Consider the following 21,404-nt stretch of genomic DNA (forward strand, 5'->3'; position numbering starts at 1 on the left):
TGGCACAAACTACTGTTTTTTGTTTGGGTCTTTTACATTTAACTCTTACTATCAAAACTACTGTAACTATGACTTCCTTGCCTGCCCTGCCTCTATCAGATTCCACTCCCTACTTCAAAGTCTCTATATGCATAGCTTCTACCCTATAGACTGGGAGGCTAAATTACTAAGCTCATTTGAGTTCTATGTGAAGCAAGAATAAATTCTGAGTAAGAATCTGTGTATGACTCCTCATTCATTCAGTAGATGCTTCTAAGAGAACACTGTCCATCGACAGATATGTGGATAAAGATGTGGTATATATACTACCATATGTACATACCACATCTATACAACGGAATATTATTCAGTCACGACAAACGAGGAAATCTTGACATTAGTGACAACATGGATGCGTCTTAAGGGTATTATGCTAAGTGAAATAAGTCAAAGACAAAAACTATATGATATCACTTACATGTGGAATCTACAACAAACTCAACAGCAAAAAGCCAAACTCATAGAAACAGAAAACTTCCAGTTAGAAGATGAGTAAGTTTTTGGGATCTAATGCATAGCATTGTGATTATAGTTTAAAATATTGTATTTATATACTTGAAAGTTGCGAAGAGAGTAGATCTTAAATGTTCTTATTACAAATAAGTAATTATGGGATGTGTTGGAGGTGTTAGCTAATGCTACCCTGGTAATCATACTGCAACGTATAAATTTATCAAGTCAAGTGTACGTCATACACTTTAAACTTACACCATGATATATGTCAATTTTATCTCAATAAAGTTGGGAAATATAAATTTTAAAATGAACAAACAAACAAAAAAGAAAACAGGTAGTACCTGAACTTTGACATGTTTGGGTGGCTACTTTTTTTTTTTTTTTAAGGTTTATTTTTGAGAGAGAGAGAGAGAGAGAGAGAGCGAGGGGAGGGCAGAGAGACAGGGAGACGCAGAAATGGAAGCAGGGTCCAGGCTCTGAGCTGTCAGCACAGGGCCCATTATGGGGCGCGAACCCAGGAACCACGAGATCATGACCTGAGCCGAAGTCAGACGCTTAACCGACTGAGCCACCCAGGCACCCCTCTTTTTTTTAAATGTTTATTTATTTTTGATAGGGAGCGTACACATGCGTGCAAGCAGGGGAGTGGCAGGGAAGGAGGGAGACAGAGGATCCTAAGTGGGCTCTGCACTGACAGCAGAGAGCCCGAGGCAGGGCTTGAATTTATGGAACTGTGAGATCATGACCTGAGCCAAAGTTGGACGCATAACTGTCTGAGCCACCCAGGTACCCCAGGTACCGGTCTACTTTTAAGCTTATATTTGTTCTTATTTGATAAATATGTTATCAAGTCAGTTAGGCAGTGTCAATACTAAGAGTGAATTTTAAAACAGACTGTAAATAAGAATATTCAAGCACCATTTAACATAGAACATAAAGAGCTTATTACCCATCATGCCCATAAACTAAGTGAATTTGACAGTAACAAGTATGCAATTTAGCATCGGCATGAAGGAGAATATAATTTTGACAAAAGACAGTTTCCTATTGTCTTTTCCACAAATGCACTTATTTCTAAGTAAAAATGTGGTAGAAAGAGCCCTGAACAAGATAGAATCTCATCCAGAGGTTATAAAGAAGCCACCACCAGCTTCGACTGGCTGATGCAATCTTTAAAAACAATATTTAAATACCTTTAGTTGGAGCAAGCACACTGTTGCCCTCACCACTCCCACTCAAACTGTTTCACTGGGCCCTAAAGACAATTCAAATTTGAAAGCTGTGTCCTTTGCTGAGTCACATCTTTAACTCGATTGACTATTAAGTGGGGATTCCTTCTGTTCTACCTATTGCACAGGGATATTAGGCAGTAAAATGATCTATTACATATGAAACAATAAAAACTTTGGGTGAGAAGATGGTACAAAAGATCAAGTAAAGAGATTGCCTAAATTAATCATTAATCAGTATACTTAAAATTTGGCACCAAGAACAAGAATACACTTGATCTTAGCCAAAAGGCAGAGAAGCAATGAGAACAAGAATAGAATGATTAAAACACAGATGATTCAAAATGTCATTTTCACAATTGAATTTGTTTTTTCTTCTCTAAATTTTAATCAAATCCAATAGCAAAAAGGACCCAACACTTATTTACTTCTGCCATCTTTTATCCCTTGGGTAGAGTTTTAAGTAACAATAAAATGGCCCAGGGGGAAAACATGGGAGCAAGGAGAAAGATTCCCAAATAATCTAAAGAAGAGCTGAAAAGAGGTTGTGACTACAAAAAAAAAAAAAAAATTAAGATCTTTGTCTTGGAGCAGACCATAAGTATCGATTATCTTTGTCCCTACTAATGGGTACTAAAAATATAATTTCTTTTATCTTTTCTACCAATACTAGATGGGTGGTAAAAAGTTTGGTAAAGGATAAAATTAACATAGATTTTTAAAATTCAAGCCAATAATTACTTACTGTATATCAACTCTGGGTCTAATACTGTAAGGATATAACAGTAGATTATAGCATTACACCTGTCCTCAGGGATATTATCCTTAAAGAAAGACACAAAAAAATGAGAGACAGTAGAAAAACATTTGAGCAGAACACAATCATGTGTCCTACTATTGCAGTTAACTCCAGAGTTCAGTAACTACAAAGCCCACATACTTGGAATCTTTAGTTCATTAAATTCAATAGGTTGTTCTGTGAATCCATATTTTCTTTTTATTTTATTTTTTATTTTTTTTTTTAAATTTTTTTTTTCAACGTTTATTTATTTTTGGGACAGAGAGAGACAGAGCATGAACGGGCGAGGGGCAGAGAGAGAGGGAGACACAGAATCGGAAACAGGCTCCAGGCTCTGAGCCATCAGCCCAGAGCCCGACGCGGGGCTCGAACTCACAGACCGCAAGATCGTGACCTGGCTGAAGTCGGACGCTTAACCGACTGCGCCACCCAGGCGCCCCCATATTTTCTTTTTAAACACAGTTCAAGTCTAGAGTCTGTCAACCTTGAATATGTCTTTCAATTCTCCACCTCCAGGAAACTGACAAAAACATTATTTGCTGTGCTTAACATTTAAGGGATGAGTCAAGCTTTCCCTGGAGATCTGAACCTCTGGCAATGATTTCCTCCCCAACTTTATTGTATTATTTTTATGGCATGTCTAATACGCAAAATGTCTATATTATGCCCTGCACTGTGGATATTTAGGTGAATAATGCACAATTCCTACTACAAATTCACACAAAAAAAACATGCATAGTTTTAATATAATACAGCTAAATACGACAGAAATGTGTGAGGTATCAGTAGGATATAAGAACATGTACGTATCAGGAATGGCAAGCTATCACTAAGATTAGAAGGGCACATATCAGTTTGCTCCATTGTTGGTGATGATAAGTTTGATCATTTGAGTAAGAGGACAGCTGCCTGAGTTTTCACTGTAAAGATATCTTTGTCTCTTTATAAACCTGGTGGAGAAGGAAAAGATGGGTAGGAGGGTGTAGAATTTCTGGAAAAAATGGGATCTAGCCAGACAAAGCAGAGAAGAAGGGGTGAGAACACTAGGCAGAAGGGAGAGCAAAGCACCAAGCTGAGAAAAACTAGAGCATGGGCCTGGAGAGACAAGCAGGCCAGAGTCTGATGTGTCCAAGAAGTCAGCCAGGAAGATTATGAAGGGCCTTGAAAACTGGTTTTAAGGAGATTATTTTATCATCTAGGGTAGTATTCTCCAAAGTATGGTGTGCCCTGGGATGCTGGAGAAATTTTAATTGTCTTTTAAAATGTCTACACTTTTGTGTACATTTCATAAGGTGACAATATTATATGTCTATGACCCATTAACTGAAATCAGGACCCTAAGAGAATGACTGGGGTGTGGGGGGTAGGGGACAGAATGAAAAGCTGTTTTACTTACTAAGCACTAAGAAGCACCCAGGAGAACCTGTTCAGCAGATGGCTGTACAAAAAACTGCAGATCTGGGGAGGGGACTTTGCCTGGACACGTAGACTGGGGACAACCACTGAAAACATGAAAGAAAAGAGCAGTGGACCAGTCGCAGAACTCTGGGAAACACTAACATTTACAACAATGTGATTACTTTTTTTCAAAAGGAAAATAACACAAGGAGCAGTTTTTGCATTTTTTATTTAAAAACTTAAAAGAGCTCTCAAATACTAACAGCTGGTCCTTACAATTTTTATTTGAGAGAGAGAGAAGGTGGGGGTGGGGGGAAAGAGAAGAGAGAGAATTCCAAGCAACCTCTGCACTGTCAGCACAGAGTCCGAGTGGGGCTCAAACTCATGAACCATGAGATCATGACCTGAGCTGAAACCAAGAACCAGATGCTCAGCCAACTGAGCCACCCAGGCACCCCAGTAATAGCCGGTCCTTACTATTTTCATTGATGTATGAAAATAAGGCTCAAGTCTACCATGAAGGCAGTGGGGGAAGGTGGGGGTGGGGGGGGGGGAAGAAGGCTTCTGCTAGTAACCAAGCAATAATTCAGAATGAAAAAATTGCATTTTGTTACCATGTGGGGTGGGACAGTCAAGAAAGATTTTAAAAGTGCACTATGAAACTCAGACATGATCACAGTGCTGGGCCAGAAAAAATACAAAGTGAGCCTGGAATGCCTTGTGTCAAAAAGCAACCGTTTCAAGATTGAAAGGGAGAGAGCCAAAGCATAAGAGACTGTTGAAAACTGAGAACAAACTGAGGGTTGATGGGGGGTGGGAGGGAGGGGTGGGTGGGTGATGGGTATTGAGGAGGGCACCTTTTGGGATGAGCACTGGGTGTTGTATGGAAACCAATTTGTCAATAAACTTCATATATAAAAAAAAAAAAAAAAATGAAAGGGACATATCAATAGCACAGAATGGAATTAGCCTAGAAGGGGGCTCTCCCTTATCAAATTTGGGATGATTTGGACGCCACAAAGAATAATGAACTTTAACACACCGAATATAAAAAGAAACTGTGAGTCCAGTAATATTCAAAGTATGACAGAAAGAAAAATGGAAAGCTGTTCTTCACAAAAAATGTGAGCTAAAAAATGTAGAATGAAGGGTGCAATTAGAAAATCCCCATGTTACAACTCCTATTCAATAACTGACTCAGATTAATAACCATCAGTGAATGTTAAAAACTGTTGGCTTACTAATATAACGCTGTATGCTAACTATACTGGAATTAAAATTACAAACAAAAAAGACACCAAACCCTTGGGATATTCACATAGCCTCACAGGTTCCATCTTAAATGAAAAAGTATTTTATGATGGAAACAGAAGACAGCTATGACTTTAACCAAATTTAGCTTCACCAATGATGGGACAAACTGGTATCATGTGACTCCCAATGTTATACAAATGGGAGGTACATATCATCCAGGCAATATTGTTTAATTTAAATCTTATCGTGAGGAAACACTCAGAGAATTTCAGAATGTAGGACATTCTATAAGTTAACTAGCCTGTTCTCTTCCAAAATGTATCAGAAAAGATTTACAAGGGGGAAAAAAAAAAAAAAAGGGCAGAGAACTGCTAGAAAAGAATGAAAGGAAGGACTCCAAACCCAGCACATGAACTGTGGCTAAGTTCACAATAAAAACAAAACAAAAACATCTAAAGATATAAAGGATATTTGGGGAGCAAGTGGGAAGTAGGGATTGTATGTTAAATATTACTGAATCAACGTGAATAAATCTATTCGGTGTAATCATAGTATTGTGGTTATGCAAAAAAAAAAAAAAAGTCCTTGTTCTTAGAAGATACATGGTGATACATCCAGTGGTAAAGAGGCATCAGGATGGCTAAAATTTATTTCCAAAGGGATCAGTAAAAAACAAAAACAAACCAGAAAAGAAGAAAGAAAAAAAGATAAATACATATAGAGAAGATAAAGCAAAGGTAACAAAATACATACAGTTGGTGAATTAGAGAAACAGATGTTCATTGTACTGCTACCAGTTTTTCTGCAGTTTTGACATTTTTCAAAATAAAAGTCAGGAAAAACAAAGTAATCAATGTGTGACTAATATGTTATAGTTGATTTTACTTAGACGAATATACTTCTCATAAATGACTTAATACTTAAAAAAAAGCCCACCATGAAATCCCTTCCCATCAAAGCTAACCAAGCTAAGAGGCTGACTAACATGACCTCTGGCTAGTGTCAGCAACATAATTTATTTTTGTTTTTCCTCATGAATCTAGGATCACTTACCTGTGAAATGAACAAACCAGCAAAACACCTATAACATTCAACCACCTCACTAAAAACAATTTAACATTGGAAAAGCTGTAATCTTCTGGTTTTAAAATAATTTATTTCATAGGTCCGTTTTAATTTCATGTCTCAGAGCATACATTATTTAATCAAGAGGTGCTGGACAGAGATTGTAAAAAGGGAGGAAACATTTAGGATAAGAAACTGCCTCAATTCCATTAGGATTTGATCCTACCTTGTAAAGTCTTGCTAGGATAAATTTCTATCATACTTCTTTTGTGCTTACAAAAAACATTAACTTCTGAATTTCCAATGTTGTAAATAAAAATTTTTACAATTAAGTATGCATTCAATTGACACACAAGGCAACCAAATAATTGTCATCAACATTAGCATAATGTGTATTTCCTGTCACTGCACTAACATTAAACTAAACTTCAAACCACAAAAACATTGTGACTAACATTAAAAAGGCAAGCTGTAAGATACTCAAAGCTTATAAAGGACAAATTGCACATGGTTAAGATGGGACATCATTTGACAAGGGCTGGTGTTGTGCATACGGCTGCTTTTTTTTATAAGAAGGCCACCGGCAAACAGGGCAACAGTGTCGGCCCCCAGCCAACCACATCACAATGCAATTCTGATGGAACACATGACCACAAGGCAACCCCATTAGCAAACATCCGTTTTCAAAATTCTCTAGGCAAACAACACATTCAGTACAGTGCAGCATATCAGCAGGCCAAGTTAACCAATCAGGTTCCATATCTTCATTAGCATTATATAATCCATATGACCTCCCCTTCTTTTCGTATGGGCTGGTCTGACAATATTTATTGGCACATGAACAAGCCTCAGCATCACAGTGACTTGCTCTTCCTGGAGAATTGTGAACTATGCTTTGTTTATCTTCAAATACTTCCTTTTCACTGCTAAAAGTGTCTGTGCTCTCGCTGTCTGAGTCATTTTCAATATCTTGAGAACCCTCCGACATTTCCTCTTCAGACTGGACTCCAAGACATTTAAATCGCCACATTGGCAAATTTTTAATGTAATCAGTTGGTATCAGAGGGTGAAGCCAAAGGTCAGGGAAAGCTAACCGCTCCAAGAATAAGTCAGGGTCTTCGTCCCAATCAGATTCTATAGGAAAGTTCTGAAAAGAAGCAATCGGGTGGAAGAGGTAGCTGGTGTACCAGTCCCACAGACTTGATAACCATTCTAAGTTATTGGCATTGACTTCATCATTGTTGCTGTTGCGCCGTCTCTTCTTCTCAAAGTAATCAATTAGTAAACCATGTCCAAGGTACGTACTGAGAAATAGGGCCGGGTGGGAAGAATAGAACATCCAGTCTGCCCTTACCCATGAAGCCAGTGTGGTTGTATTAGAATATCGCAACAATTTTAAGCTATATTCATAAAAGCTATCTAAGTAAGGGAGCTGTAAAAAGCCCAACACAGGTAGCCAGGAAATAATTAACAGAGAGTTGTATGTCCCTAAAGTGCTTATGAGAACCACAAATCGCTTTATGGTTGCTCCTTGTGTGATAAATAAGTCCATCCAAGCCATAAGATTAACTAGAACCAAGCTCAAAACAAACAGATCATTTACTTCAGGTTGTAATGAGCGCAAAAATGAATCCATGGCCTGAAGGGATATAAATTCACCTGTGTGATTTCCATATCTGTAAATTCCTTCAGGAGTTCTAAGAATGTATGATGGCATGTTATATACACCAATATCTGTCATAAAACTCTTGTTGTCCCAATTTTCCACATTAACAAAAATAAACTCCACTCTTCCGGTAAACTTTATACTTAGTGCAGAGAAGAAAGCTGGGGGTTGGTCAAGGTTTGCAAATAGGTATATTTTTACCCAATATTGATCGCTTTTATTCCATTCTTCTTTCAAATGTTCAGCATTATAAATGGTTTTGATCCGAGAAGCTGCATGAGCAGTTATCCACTTAAAAATGTGCTCCACTTCAATCTTGCGTCCGCTATATTCTTTAAGCATGACTTTCCCTTTAGAAGTGCTCGTTTGTGGGACAGACATAATGAGTGTAGATCGCAACCAGCCTCTTCTCCTGCAGTATCTGTAAGAGAGCAAACCAGAAGTAACAACTAGGCTGGTAGATCAGCTAGCTTGCTCATCTTCACTGTTGTGCACTTTGTTTCCCCCTAACAAATTTCTTTAGCACCTGAAAGATACTCTTTCCCCCAAACCAAATAACCTCCAAATAATCAAAGTAGTGCCAATACCTGGCAGTTGTACAAGAACAAAAGCAAGCTCTCTTTTTGTTGTTATTGTGCTTGTTTGTTTTTGCTTCATATCTCTGTATTTCTAGTCTTTTGAAGAATAGCCTTTAGTCAGGGAAATCAGAAAATACTTCAGCATCTATTATGTACCTACTACTGTATTATGTGCTTATAGGATCTAAAGATAATAGGAAAATAATTCCTGCTCACAGAAAATTGAAAATACTAGTAAGGAAACAAAATAGAAGTATAAACCTATATATATTCAATTACTAAATAATGTAAAAGTTCAAAAAAAAGGAATAAGGAGAGTTTGAGTTGGTGAAGATTTCATGAAAGGTTTGGGAATTGAACGAGGTCTTGAAGGTGGTTAGATTCACATGGGCAGAGAAAGACTAGGTTACCCTACATGCCAAGTCCCTGACTCGAATGCAAGATGCTTGAGGGGAGGAGCCATGCTGTGCCCATGTATTAACCCAAGCCCTCACCAATACCTGCCCCACACAGGCACTGCTACAAAGTAATCCATACGAAAACTCACCTAGGAAAGACCAAGTCCCATACTTTTTTGTATTCTCTCATCTCTTTAATGAAAATCATGAGGATGAGCATTTAATACAGATGAAACAAAGTTATGTTTTCAGATTAAGAAGAGATTCGGTCCAAGGATGAGTACACACAGAAGAATTTAACTAAAATTAAATCACTTGTTTAGATTTATCCAGTGTGGTCATGACTCCAATCCTTTGGAAATGGACAAGTTCTTGCTATACTATTTGTGACATCACTCTCTCCCTAAAAAACTAGATGAGGAATGAAAGGAAATGCTGGAAAATAAAAACAGCTGTTGTAGGACAGTGTAGAGATTATAAGTGAAACATTTTCCTTTTTTAAAAATAGTATTTTCTAAAAACCTACCATGTGGAATTTTATGATATGTAAATTTACCTCAATAAGGTTGGAAAAAAGAAAAATCTACCATGCAGATAATTTGTTCATTTTAGATTTGTAATTGGATGGTTATAAATACTCAATTTCTTATTTTGCTATTCTAAATACTGATATAAAAATCATAAGTGTTATGCTTTACTTAGTAAGCATGGATTACATTTTATTTAAACAAGCACACTACACATTTACATGATCAGACTGAAAGTCTCGACATGTCATAAAGTTTCATGATGACAATACAATTAATTGTATCTCAGGAATTTTGTGATATAACCTAAGGTAAGTGAAGACAGCATGTTATGTCATAAAGACAAGGTTAAGTAATGACTCTGAGAAACTATCTGGGTGACTCAGAATCACAGACCCCAATTCAGCTTCTTGTTGGGTTGATATACTTCCTTAACAAATAGATTCCATTAATGTCAATATTGGTTTTTTCTTTTTTTTTTTTTTTTAAAGTTTATTTTGAGAGAAAAGAGAGGAGGGCAGAGAGAGAGGAAGAGAGAGAGAATCCCAAGCAGCCTCTGCACTGTCAACGCAGAGTCCGATGCAGGGCTCAAACTGACGTCAGCCGATTAACCAACTGAGCTACCCAGGTGCCCCAATATCAACATTGCTTTCAGTGAAATGGATTGAGAATTATGAATTCCTACAAAGAAAATATCTTCTATCCCTTAACACTGTATTTGTATAATGCAAGTAATTCATTGACATGAATTCTATTTTTTCCCTCTACTCCCAAAAGCAACAAGTCAAATAGGTAATAGCCTTATTTACATCTTAAAAAGCTTTAAGTAGCTTTAATTCTTAAATTTCATATGATACTTGTGATGACACATTTCTGCTCTTGGTCATCCTTTCTATCTTTCTATAACTACCTCAGGGAATATTGGCTTCTTAGTGCCATAAATTAAATGACAATTTTTGTGACAGAAAACCTTATTGTGCAAAACAGTCAAAGTCTTAGTGTACACATTTCTTCATGTAAGAAAACAAATGTATTCTGCGCTTTCAGTTCAGAATTAAGTGACAGCTTTAAGGTTTATCTTTCCAGATAGAATCTAAGAGTACCAAGGAAAAGAAAATGTCATATGGTCATCATATATCTTTTGAATTCAATCAGGTTTTCCTGACTTTAAAAAAAAAACCTCTAATACTTATTTTTTTTAAATTTTTAAATGCTTATTCATTTCTGAGAGACAGAGAGACAGAGCATGAGTGGGGAAGGGGCAGAGAAGGGAGAGCATGAATGGGAAAGGGCCAGAGAAGTGAGACACAGAATCTGAAGCAGGCTCCAGTCTCTGAGCTGTCAGTACAGAGCCTGATGCGGGACTCAAACCCACAAACCGTGAGATTATGACCTGAACTGAAGTCGGTGGCTTAACTGACTGAGCCACCTAGGTGCCCTAAAACTCTAATACTTATAAACACCAGGCTACTTATGTTTACCTAAACACTGGTCTGAAGAAGTCTAATAAACAAAAGTATATCATATCAATTTTAAAATTCTACTGCTAAACAGAAATAAAGACTAATATACATATTTTTAAAAATAATTTTACATTACCTTATACTGATATAAAAACTTTTACTGCCAATTCAAAAAAACACTTTTTTAAAAATTCAAATAAATTCAATGACAATACCATGAAAATAACTTCTAGTTCTTAAAGTAAACCTTTTGAGATCTCTTAGAGAATCTGAAGATTAAAAATGATAGAAAACAGTGAGTTTGCTACTCCAGTTTCTTGCGTGGGATGTGTACTTAAAAAGAAACGTTAGTGGGGTGCCTGGGTAGCTCAGTCAGTTAAGTGTTCAACTCCAGCTCAGGTCATGATCTCGCGGTTCGTGGGTTCAAACCCCGCATCAGGTTCTGTGCTAAGAGCTCAGAGCCTGGAGCCTATTTCAGATTCTGTGTCTCCTTCTCTCTCTGCCCCTCTCCCACTCGCGCTCTGTCTCTGTCTCAAACATTAAAAAAATATTTTTTTTAAAGGAACATTATTATTTGTTTACATAATGTGGTTTCTTCAGACAAAGTCATTGCCCTCCCTGGTCTTCCAGGTTCACTGTCCAATCTCCCCTTTATTTTCCCTTCTCTGCTTATTCCACAGGCCCCCTGCCCTTCTACTCTCACCATAGGTCCTCCTGATCCCTGTTTGCCACTCAGCTCTTGCAATTCCAATGTTCTCCATCTGCTCTTTACTATCCCCCATCTTTCCAGCCGCCCAAAGACACACCCCACCTTGTTTTCTACTTTAGAAGGAAAAGGGAAAGGAAAGAAAAGGAAAAGAAAGGAAAAGAAAAGGGGCACCTGGGTGGCTCAGTGGGTTGAGCATCGGACTCCTGATTTTGGCTCAGGTCATGATCTCACAGTTTGTGAGATCCAGCCCTGCGCTGGGCTCTGCACTAACAGTGCCCCTCCCTCTCTGTCTCTCTCTCAAAATAAGTAAATAAACATTTAAAAAACATCTAAAATATTAAACATTATAAACCCATTTAAACATTTTTAAAAAAAACGGAAAAGAGAACAGACCTAACAGAAGGCTTTTTAGCCCTCTATCCTATATTGCTTGATTGAGGAATGAGAGGTATTAGGGCCAGGCAAACAGGGCAAGAAATTAAAATTGCTGCCACGGGCAGAGTCAGGTGCTTCCCAGAGGTGGTGGTCCTGAACGTTCTTAAGAGGAGCTAACCAGGTCAGGAAAGTACTGCTGTGCAATGGGACCAGCACATCGGAGGCTGCCCTAGAAGCCACACCGGAGAAAAAACTCCGGTAAACAAAGCAAAATAAACATGGAGTAGAGAGTTTAGTGTTTATAAAAATCTGAAATTAAGATGACTCAATTATCCAACATATGATTAAAACACTTGCTAAATAACACTATTTCCTGCCCAGTTATACCCTGCATTGACATTCTTTATGTTGTTGTTGGTTATTTATTTATTTTGAAAGAGAGGGAGACAGAATGAGCAGGGGAGGGGCCAAGAGAGAGGGGGACAGAGGATCTGAAGTGGGCTCTGCACTGACAGCAGAGAGCCCAATGCAGGGCTCGAATTCACAAACCGTGAGATCATGAGCTGAGCCAAAACCAAGAGCTGGACGCTTAACCAACTGAGCCACCCCAGTGCCCCACCCGACATTGACACTCTGAACACACATTTCTGTATTTCCCCATTTTGTTTTTCTAGATCTCCAAAATCCTCAAAAAAAGAAAAAAACAACCCTAAGCACAGCTTTTATGTCAATAGTTCTTACTCCAGTTGTAAGATTTTCCCAATAAAAGTTAACATGAATATGATAATATCAAAACTAATGTAAGTAACTATGCATCAAGACCTTCATTTTGTGATGAAACTGAAGATGAAGTAAAAGTGCTTTTTTAATAACAAAAAATAATAGCTGGAACCAACAAAGAAAGCAAAATTTGCTCAAAAATGATCTGTTCCACCATAAATAAGAGGTGAGATTTTTTTTTTTTTTAATTCTTTTAAAGTTTACTTATTTTGAGAGAGAAAGAGAAAAGGAGTGGGGCAGGGGCAAAGAGAGAAGGACACAGAGAATCCCAAGCAGGCTCTGTGCTTTCAGTGCAGAGTCCGATGCAGGGCTCAAACCCACAAACTATGAGACCATGACCTGAGCTGAAATCAAGAGTCAGACACTCAACTGACTGAGCCAACCAGGGGCCCAAAGAGGTGAGATTATTTAAAGATGAAAAATTTAGAGGAAAATATACAAAGGTAGTTTATATGTATCTCTTCACCATTCCTCACCTAGTATAGAATCAAAGTTTTTCAAAAGAAAAGCTAGAAAAATTTGTATTAAAATCCGCTAGACTCAATTATCATTTGAAATGATAAAATGCACTTTTGATGCATTTTGTTTCATAAGATTACACCAAAAGAAGTCAAACACTGCTATTTCCTTCAGTTTTTCATATTAATAGATTATGTTTTCTGTTGTGCTTAGCTTACTTTTGAATTCTTTATTGTTATGTAACAATTTATATATAGCATGTGTTTAACCTTTATATTTTTGTAAATTTATTTTCACTTGATATTTTTTAGTATATTTGTAAGTTACAGTGTCAAAATACATTAATTAGTTCATTGATTTTTTAAAAAATCAATTCCGAATATTTTTCAATAAAATAGTGATGTTAATACTGACTTTTGGCATTATCTGAAAAAAAAAATGAAAATATTGGCACTATCATTTGTTCTGGTATTACAATCACTAGTGAGGGTAAGAAAGATCTCTCACTCAGACTCTATTTGGGAATGATGGAATCAGACCAAATGCAACTGTCTTTGATAAACGAAGGACAAAAATAACAACGATCTGCTTTTCATTAAAACATTAACACTAAGCTGTTTTGGACATTTCAACAAAAGGCATTGTTAGAATATGATCAAGACTCTGTGGCAAAGATGAGAATGCAAGCTTTGTGGGAAGACGGGGAGACTGTGAGTTAGAAGATACAAGAACTTTCCTTCTTATCTCCAACTCCTAGGGGATCCTACACCCTACGGTGTGGATCACATCCTATAATACCAGTAAGCAAAACAATCTTGAGGCAAAATGAAGCAAACATGAGCCTAAAGGAGAAAAGGCAGGAAAATATGCGGTACAACAGTAGCACAGGAGGGTTTTCTACATACAGTTAATGGGCTTCCCACTGGGGCCACATGTAAGTAAGTAATACAGACAGTTATATTACTTACATTAGAAACTACCTAATGTTGTGGGGTTTTCTACATATACATCATACACCCCCTCCTCAGCACTAAACACAACATGCTATATATGCTAATCTTTTATTAAATATTTACTGAATGGATAATTAAATAATGAATACTTGTAAGTGAAAATTTGATGGCACTAGAAGTTGAAATAAAAAGCACTTGAGGGGCGCCTGGGTGGCTCAGTCGGTTGAGCATCCAACATGGGCTCAGGTCACGGTCTCATGGTTCGTGAGTTCAAGCTCTGCATCGGGCTTGCTGCTGTCAGTGCAGAGCCCCCTTCAGATCCTCTGTCCGCCCCCCCCCCATCCCTCTCCCGCTCTCAAAAATAAAAATAAATAGAAATAAAAATTAAAAAAGCATTTCCAAGAAATAATGTAATAATGAAACAAGAAATAACATGACAGATGAAATAGTGGAGATGATGACAAAAGAACACAAAAATGCCTGCAAGGATTCTTATCTGAGAAAATGGGAAAAACAAAAGACAAAACAGTAAAGAACAGAAAAAGGACAGGTAGAAAGGGTACATGCCTGATTTAAAAAAATGAAATTGAAACTGAGAACAAACTGAGGGTTGATGCGGGGTGGGAGGGAGGGAAGGGTAGGTGATGGGTATTGAAGAGGGCATCTTTTGGGATGAGCACTGGGTGTTCTGTGGAAACCAATTTGACAATAAATTTCATATATTAAAAAAAATAAATAAAAAAATACAAAAATGAAACTGAATCTGAATTTGGACACTGGGATTAGGGAAAAGGGCACATCTAGGGGCAGCTGCACAGCAGATGGAAATGAGTGTCCACATGTAAACCAGAAGTCAGAATTATGACAAAAGATTTTGATCAGCACAAAGCTATAAATGTGCTGAAGTCTCTTTGGGAAGAAAACTGAAACAAAAGGACTGAAGACATACTCTTAAGAGTCACCCCCACTAGGAAGAATATGGAAGAATGGGATAGAGAGAGAAAGACATCTCAGAAAGGAAGTAAGTAACTGCCAGTTTGTAAGTAACTGCCAGTTTATCAAAAACTATTTATCAAGTGCCTGTGTAACCCAAGCGTGCTAAACATTATGATTAGCTTTCAGTTCAAATAGGCTTCTAATATCATGGTCTTCATTGAGTGAGACAATTCTGGTCAGAACTCAAATTCTAAGAATTGCCTAACCAACTCACCTGGGGTCACTGGAACAATTAAAAGTGCCTGTACGTATTCCAAATCTTGACACCTTTTTCACCATTTTCTCCCAGTGGATTTTACCGACCAAGGGACTTCTGTCATTTGCTATGACCTATTCTCCCAGAAACAAAAACAGAAACTTTAATTACCTAAAATGAAGTCAAACCAACCACTTCTATCTATAATGTATCTTCACCTTTTGCAAAAAGATTCTGTTCTGTTCTATCATCATTGCAATTCTTGCAGAAGGAATAACTGTCCGACTGAAAAGGCTTAAAACATTGAATACAGTGCATTAAACTTCCACACTTTATGGCAGTTACATTGAGGGGAATCAAAATCATATTAAAAAGCTAGCCACATCCTCCACCCTGATTCTTTAGAAATAAGTTACAGAGGAAGAAAATGGCCTTTGGAGTCATTTCTCCACTATGAAAATTTTAAACAATACAAATAAAGCTTACTAGAAATGATCACATGTGAGTTCAAGGAGTTCAAATTTCACTTTTTAAAAGTATAATTATGGAGCCAAGAGTCAAACATTTGTTTTCTATTAAACTATGCTTTGACTAAATCAATACTACTACTTCTACAGCTTTTTCTTAACAATCACGAAAATGTTCTAATATATAAAAAGAATTACCACAATGAATTCTACACTCTTGAACGTCTACTTCAAATCTGCATATAGCTTTCAAACACAATTAAGATTGGGAGAAGTACAAGATTTAAAAAAAAAAAAGAAAGAAAAAGGAAAAAACTGTAAATTAACCTTCAAAATGTGTAATGACATCTTTCTTGGCTTTTCTAATCGTTAACACCTTTTCCTTTTATTCCCTAATCTTCCTGCTTTGAATGAAGGCAGGACTTCAACACAGACACCAATAAAAAACGAATTATCTATTAAAAACAAAACCACAAAAACAACTAAACGGGAACTTAAAGGAAAGCCAAAAATGTCTAAAGTCTTCATGAACCATCTGTTTGATTTATTTTAAGCCCAGGGTATATAGGCCAAGTTTATTTTCACAAATGCTATGCAGCTGATGTTATCTAATTGAAAATTACAACACAATACTCTGGGGTCCTTCCTGGGAGGAAGGGCCAGTTTCATGGTCACAAAGCCTTCAGGAAGTGAAATCCCAGGTTATGTGTGTGAAATAAGTGCCAATAGTCTACTCCCTAGGAGATGCAAGAGCGGTCCAGCTACCTCATGGTAGCCTTTCTGCTGGGAAGCCTAACAAATTTCAAGGGCAGCAGAAAGAGAGTACATGGTGGTGACAAGTGACTTGAAATTCACTTTATGTGCAGACAGAACACTGTCCACTAACCCCTGCCATATACCATTGCTACTATCATCCCCACATCTACAGAGACGTACATACACACCTAACATTTTGTAACAACTCTGATGCTTAATAAATACACAAACATGGGGCGCCTGGGTGGCGCAGTCGGTTAAGCGTCCGACTTCAGCCAGGTCACGATCTCACGGTCCGTGAGTTCGAGCCCCGCGTCAGGCTCTGGGCTGATGGCTCGGAGCCTGGAGCTTGTTTCCGATTCTGTGTCTCCCTCTCTCTCTGCCCCTCCCCCGTTCATGCTCTGTCTCTGTCTGTCCCAAAAATAAATAAAAACGTTGAAGAAAAAAAAAAAAATTTTAAATACACAAACACATACACAATTTAGGGCACTAAACAAATGGTTTTGATAGTGCTTTTCAGTGAAAATAGGTGGTCTTATTGAGGGAGAGAGACACCAGTTATTATTTAAATATTTAGATGGTGGAGGTAACCAGGGAAAGGGCAATCTGAGGACATGAAAGCTTTTTCTGAGGTTTATATGTTACCCACTAAGTCTCTACTTTCACGTTTTTTTCATGGTCCAAAATGGCTGGATATATTTTACATGAATAACGAGGAAGATAAAGCAAGGCAGATATTTCTTTTCTTTTTTTTCCCTACTACTCAAGAGTCAATATGGTAGGTGCGTGTGGGTGGCTCAGTCGGTTGGGCATCCAACTCTTGATCTCAGCTCAGGTCATGATCTCACAGATTCGTGAGTTCAAGCCCCACATTGGGCTCTGTACTGACAGCGCAGAAACTGCTTGGGATTCTCTCTCTCCCCCTTTCTGCCCCCTCCCACGCTTGTGCATGCACGCCCTCTTTCAAAATAAATAAATAAGCATTAAAAAAAAAAAGGGGTCAATAATGGTAGTTCATCTTTTCATCAAGTAATCAAAGAAATCTTGAACTTATTTTCCAGATTACTGAGAAGGATTGAGAAGTCTCTGTGCAATCATATCACCATACTCCCTACTTTTTAAAAGAACTCTTTCCTAAAGAGCTTCCTTTTCATTCCCATTTCCCAATCAAGGCTGTAAATAACCCAAAAATTTCAGGTCTGTGTTTATAATGACATTGCATCAAGGGGTTAAGAGGTTGCTTTAGTCAATGTAAGGTATGGCCCTGAGTCTGGGGCATCCTTCAGTGAAGATCTTATCCACCACACACATATCTTTTAGATTTACAAGAGCTCCAATTCTAGAAGAGGAAGTAAGAATGAGAGGCAGTTGTTGGCAGGCACTCCTGGTTATAGCACAGACAACACAAGTCTGTGATCAGAGGTGGGAACATCTAAGCAGGTATGTGACAATGTTTACCCCCAGGGCCTTATTTATTCAGCAAGCTGTTCTAATACCTGCTTTTGAAGAGTTTAATGATCCCTAACAGAGAAAGCCACACAAAAATGAAAACTCCCCCAGGCATTCATTGCATGAAAGCATTTTGTTTGACTCTGCAGTTATATTTATGTAGTTAGAAATTGCTCTGTCCAATGCTCTATATAGTTATATTACTCAACTAAAGGTCTAGCATAAATTAAACTTTGTAGAGGCTGAATGAAACCACCACTAAACATTTTAATATCTTCACACAATAACTCATCTGGCTGAGTCACATGGCACAATCAAACATTCTAAGCCTATTACTACTGGGTCACACCAGTAGGAGTTCCCAACTTACAGCTCATATCCAAAAGTATGCACGATGATTCTGAGTGGCACTCACACTGCTGGTCTTATTAAAAGCAGAGACATACTCCTCGGCAGTTCAGGAAGGATGTTGTGTTCTCTGTGGGGAATATTTTCAGAGACTAGAAAAAAACTAGATGAAAGTACAGCCTGAGTTCCAAGTCTGGGACAGACTTGGCAGGATAGGCTGGAAGTGAAAGAATCTTTCCCTCCCCCTTCCCAGGGTATCTGCCTAACTGGCATCCCCACACTGGCTCACCATTGTATCTCCTGCAGCTAGTATAGTGCCTAACTCATTTGGGTACTCATTAAATATTCATGCTGAACTAAACTGTTTCCGCTTTTTACAGCTTGGTAACTTCATTCTTCAACTTTTGCCTATACAGATTCTCTAAAACCACCAAGTTTTTGACATATACTGTAAGTCCCTTCCCCAGCAACCTGTCATTTGGAATATTTTCTGGACAAATGCTAGCATAAATAGTACTTTGCTAACCAATTACATACCAATGTTCTTGACCCCAGTGAGACATAAGGACTTCTAATTCAATGAATTTAGAAATATACTTTTTCCAGAAAAAAACTACCGTAATTTTCCCAGGTTCCACTTCACTGTCTAAAGAGTTCTTTATCTCTCAAGATGCTAGCACCAATATAGATGATCTAACTCAGCTGGGAAAGTTAATCATATACTGAGATTTTTACTGATCTACACATTTTAGTAAACCAAACTGTAAGCTGTTTTATAACACAGGCTATAGGTTATTCATCTTTGTGCCCTCAGTGCTAATCACAAGGTTCAGCTGGCACACATTAGATTTCAATAAATATTTGTTAGATGGTTGGATGAATGGATGAAACCAGTGGGTTTGCTGGTACATGTTTAACAACCAGCCCTCCAGAAGAAAAAGGAAGCTCTGATTTCTATTACTTGCTGATTTCCTTGGTATAAATACTCCCATATGGCCAATTTCAAGTTACCAATGTGCTATCTCTAAACATGGAATTGGGAAGAGATCTTAACAGTCACTCTTCATGAAGCACTATGAGCTGGCTCCAGCATACCATGCATGGAACTACGTTGGACAGCGTGTGATGCTAAGTGCACATATTTTCTGATGTCCACCTTGTGTAGTCCAGTTTAAAATTACAAAAAAAAAACCCACCTGGGGCTCAGTTTACTGTCTATTTCCTTCCACATGTATTATAGGTATTACACTGGTATAAGGAAAAAAAAAAGCCATATATTTTTGCCTAATGTTTACAGGTGGGTTTTATTAGTAATCAGAGTACCTGCCATAGATGCCATACAGCATCTAGACTAAATTAAGTAACACAACTCCCCAGAACAGGAGAGCTGTGCTGTGATATTTTCTGCATCTCTCAATATTTCATTTATTTTTTTTTTTAACGTTTATTCATTTTCGAGACAGAGAGAGACAGAGCATGAATGGGGGAAGGTCAGAGAGAGAGGGAGACACAGAATCTGAAACAGGCTCCAGGCTCTGAGCTGTCAGCACAGAGCCCCACGCGGGACTCGAACTCACGGACCGCGAGATCATGACCTGAGCCGAAGTCGGATGCCCAACTGACTGAGCCACCCAGGCGCCCCTCAATATTTCATTTTAATAAGGAGTTTCTACTTTCAAAATCATAGACCAACTTTTTTTTTTTTTTAATGTTTATTTATTTTTGAGAGACAGAAAGACAGAGCATGAGCTGGGGAGGGTCAGAGAGAGGGAGACACAGAATCTAAAGCAGGGTCCAGGCTCTAAGCTGTCAGCACAGATCCTGACACAGGGCTTGAACCCACAAACTGTGAGATCATGACCTGAGACAAAGTCAGCCACTAAATTGACCAAGCCACCCAGGCGCCTCAATCACGGACCAACTTAAGTAAATGCATGCAACTTGTATAAAACCATTAAAAATGGAGACAAGTTGGGAATGCAAGCTGGTGCAGCCACTCTGGAAAACAGTATGGAGGTTCCTCAAAAAACTAAAAATAGAACTACCCTACGACCCAGCAATTACACTACTAGGTATTTATTCAAGGGATACAGGTGTGCTGTTTTGAAGGGACACATGCACCCCACTGTTTATAGCAGCACTATCAACAACAGCCAAAGTATGGAAAGAGCCCAAATGTCCATCGATGGATGAATGGATAAAGAAGATGTGGTGTAAATATACAATGGAGTATCACTCGGCAATCAAAAAGAATGAAATCTTGCCATTTGCAACTACTGGAGGGAGTTATGCTAAGCGTAATTAGTCAGAGAAAGACAAATATCATATGACTTCACTCATATGAGGACTTTAAGAGACAAAACAGATGAACATAAGGGAAGGGAAACAAAAATAATATAAAAACAGGGAGGGGGACAAAACATAAGAGACTCTTAAATATGGAGAACAAACAGAGTTACTGGAGGGTTGTGGGAGGGGGGATGGGCTAAATGGGTAAGGGGCACTAAGGAATCTACTCCTGAAATCATTGTTGCACTATATGCTAACTAATTTGGATGTAAATTTAAAAAGAAATTTAAAAAAAAGAAATAATGGATGAATTCAAAAGCATAAAAAAAATGGGGACAAGTGATTGACAAAAACAAAACTCAATAGCATTTAATTATTTCTTTGGTATCTTCACTAGCTTTCTTTATGAGTAAACAGAAATAAAAGTTTTTTACTAAACAGAAATAAAAGTTTTTCACCAGAACAAAATAAATGGCACAGTGGTTTGCCATGTATTTTACCTTTAGAGTAAAGAAAGGAATAAAGGGGTTAGAATCTCCCTGAACAAAGCTTTGTCTAGAAACAAAGATAAACAAGTTTTGTAACAGCTATTAACTCTTTTTAGCCAAACAGGAAATAGAGTAACGTGATACTCTGGTAAATATTGACCCAAAGTTTTACTTTAAATCAGGTGATGCTTTTCACTGCTACCTCAATTCTAGTGACGTTAAATTCCTTATGATGGGGATAAAGCCAGTAGGGAACAAACAACACAG

The 21,404-nt window shown here is 37.8% G+C and overlaps 1 protein-coding gene across 5 annotated transcripts in view; it reads right to left on the reverse strand.

Moving 5' to 3' along the window:
• Positions 1 to 21,404, reverse strand: part of LOC124504093 (E3 ubiquitin-protein ligase RNF103) — a 114,930-nt gene that overhangs the window by 86,868 nt on the left and 6,658 nt on the right. For 2 of the 5 annotated variants that reach the window (XM_047069407.1, XM_047069409.1), the window contains 2 exons: positions 15,359 to 15,474; positions 6,312 to 8,327 (listed from right to left, as the gene is read on the reverse strand). The exons of 1 other annotated variant lie outside the window; for it this stretch is intronic. In XM_047069407.1, coding sequence (XP_046925363.1) covers positions 6,752 to 8,327; positions 15,359 to 15,474 — 1,692 coding nt within the window. In that variant the 3' untranslated portion in view covers positions 6,312 to 6,751. Of the gene's footprint in view, positions 1 to 6,311; positions 8,328 to 15,358; positions 15,475 to 18,382; positions 18,464 to 21,404 lie in introns of those variants that run through there. 2 more of the 5 variants (XM_047069408.1, XM_047069413.1) reach the window with 2 other exon arrangements.

The sequence above is a fragment of the Lynx rufus genome, unplaced genomic scaffold, assembly GCF_022079265.1.
Source record: "Lynx rufus isolate CCGP_SWC_20201006 ecotype Redwood Valley unplaced genomic scaffold, mLynRuf1.p SCAF_8, whole genome shotgun sequence".
In the NCBI taxonomy this organism is placed as follows: Eukaryota; Metazoa; Chordata; class Mammalia; order Carnivora; family Felidae; genus Lynx; species Lynx rufus.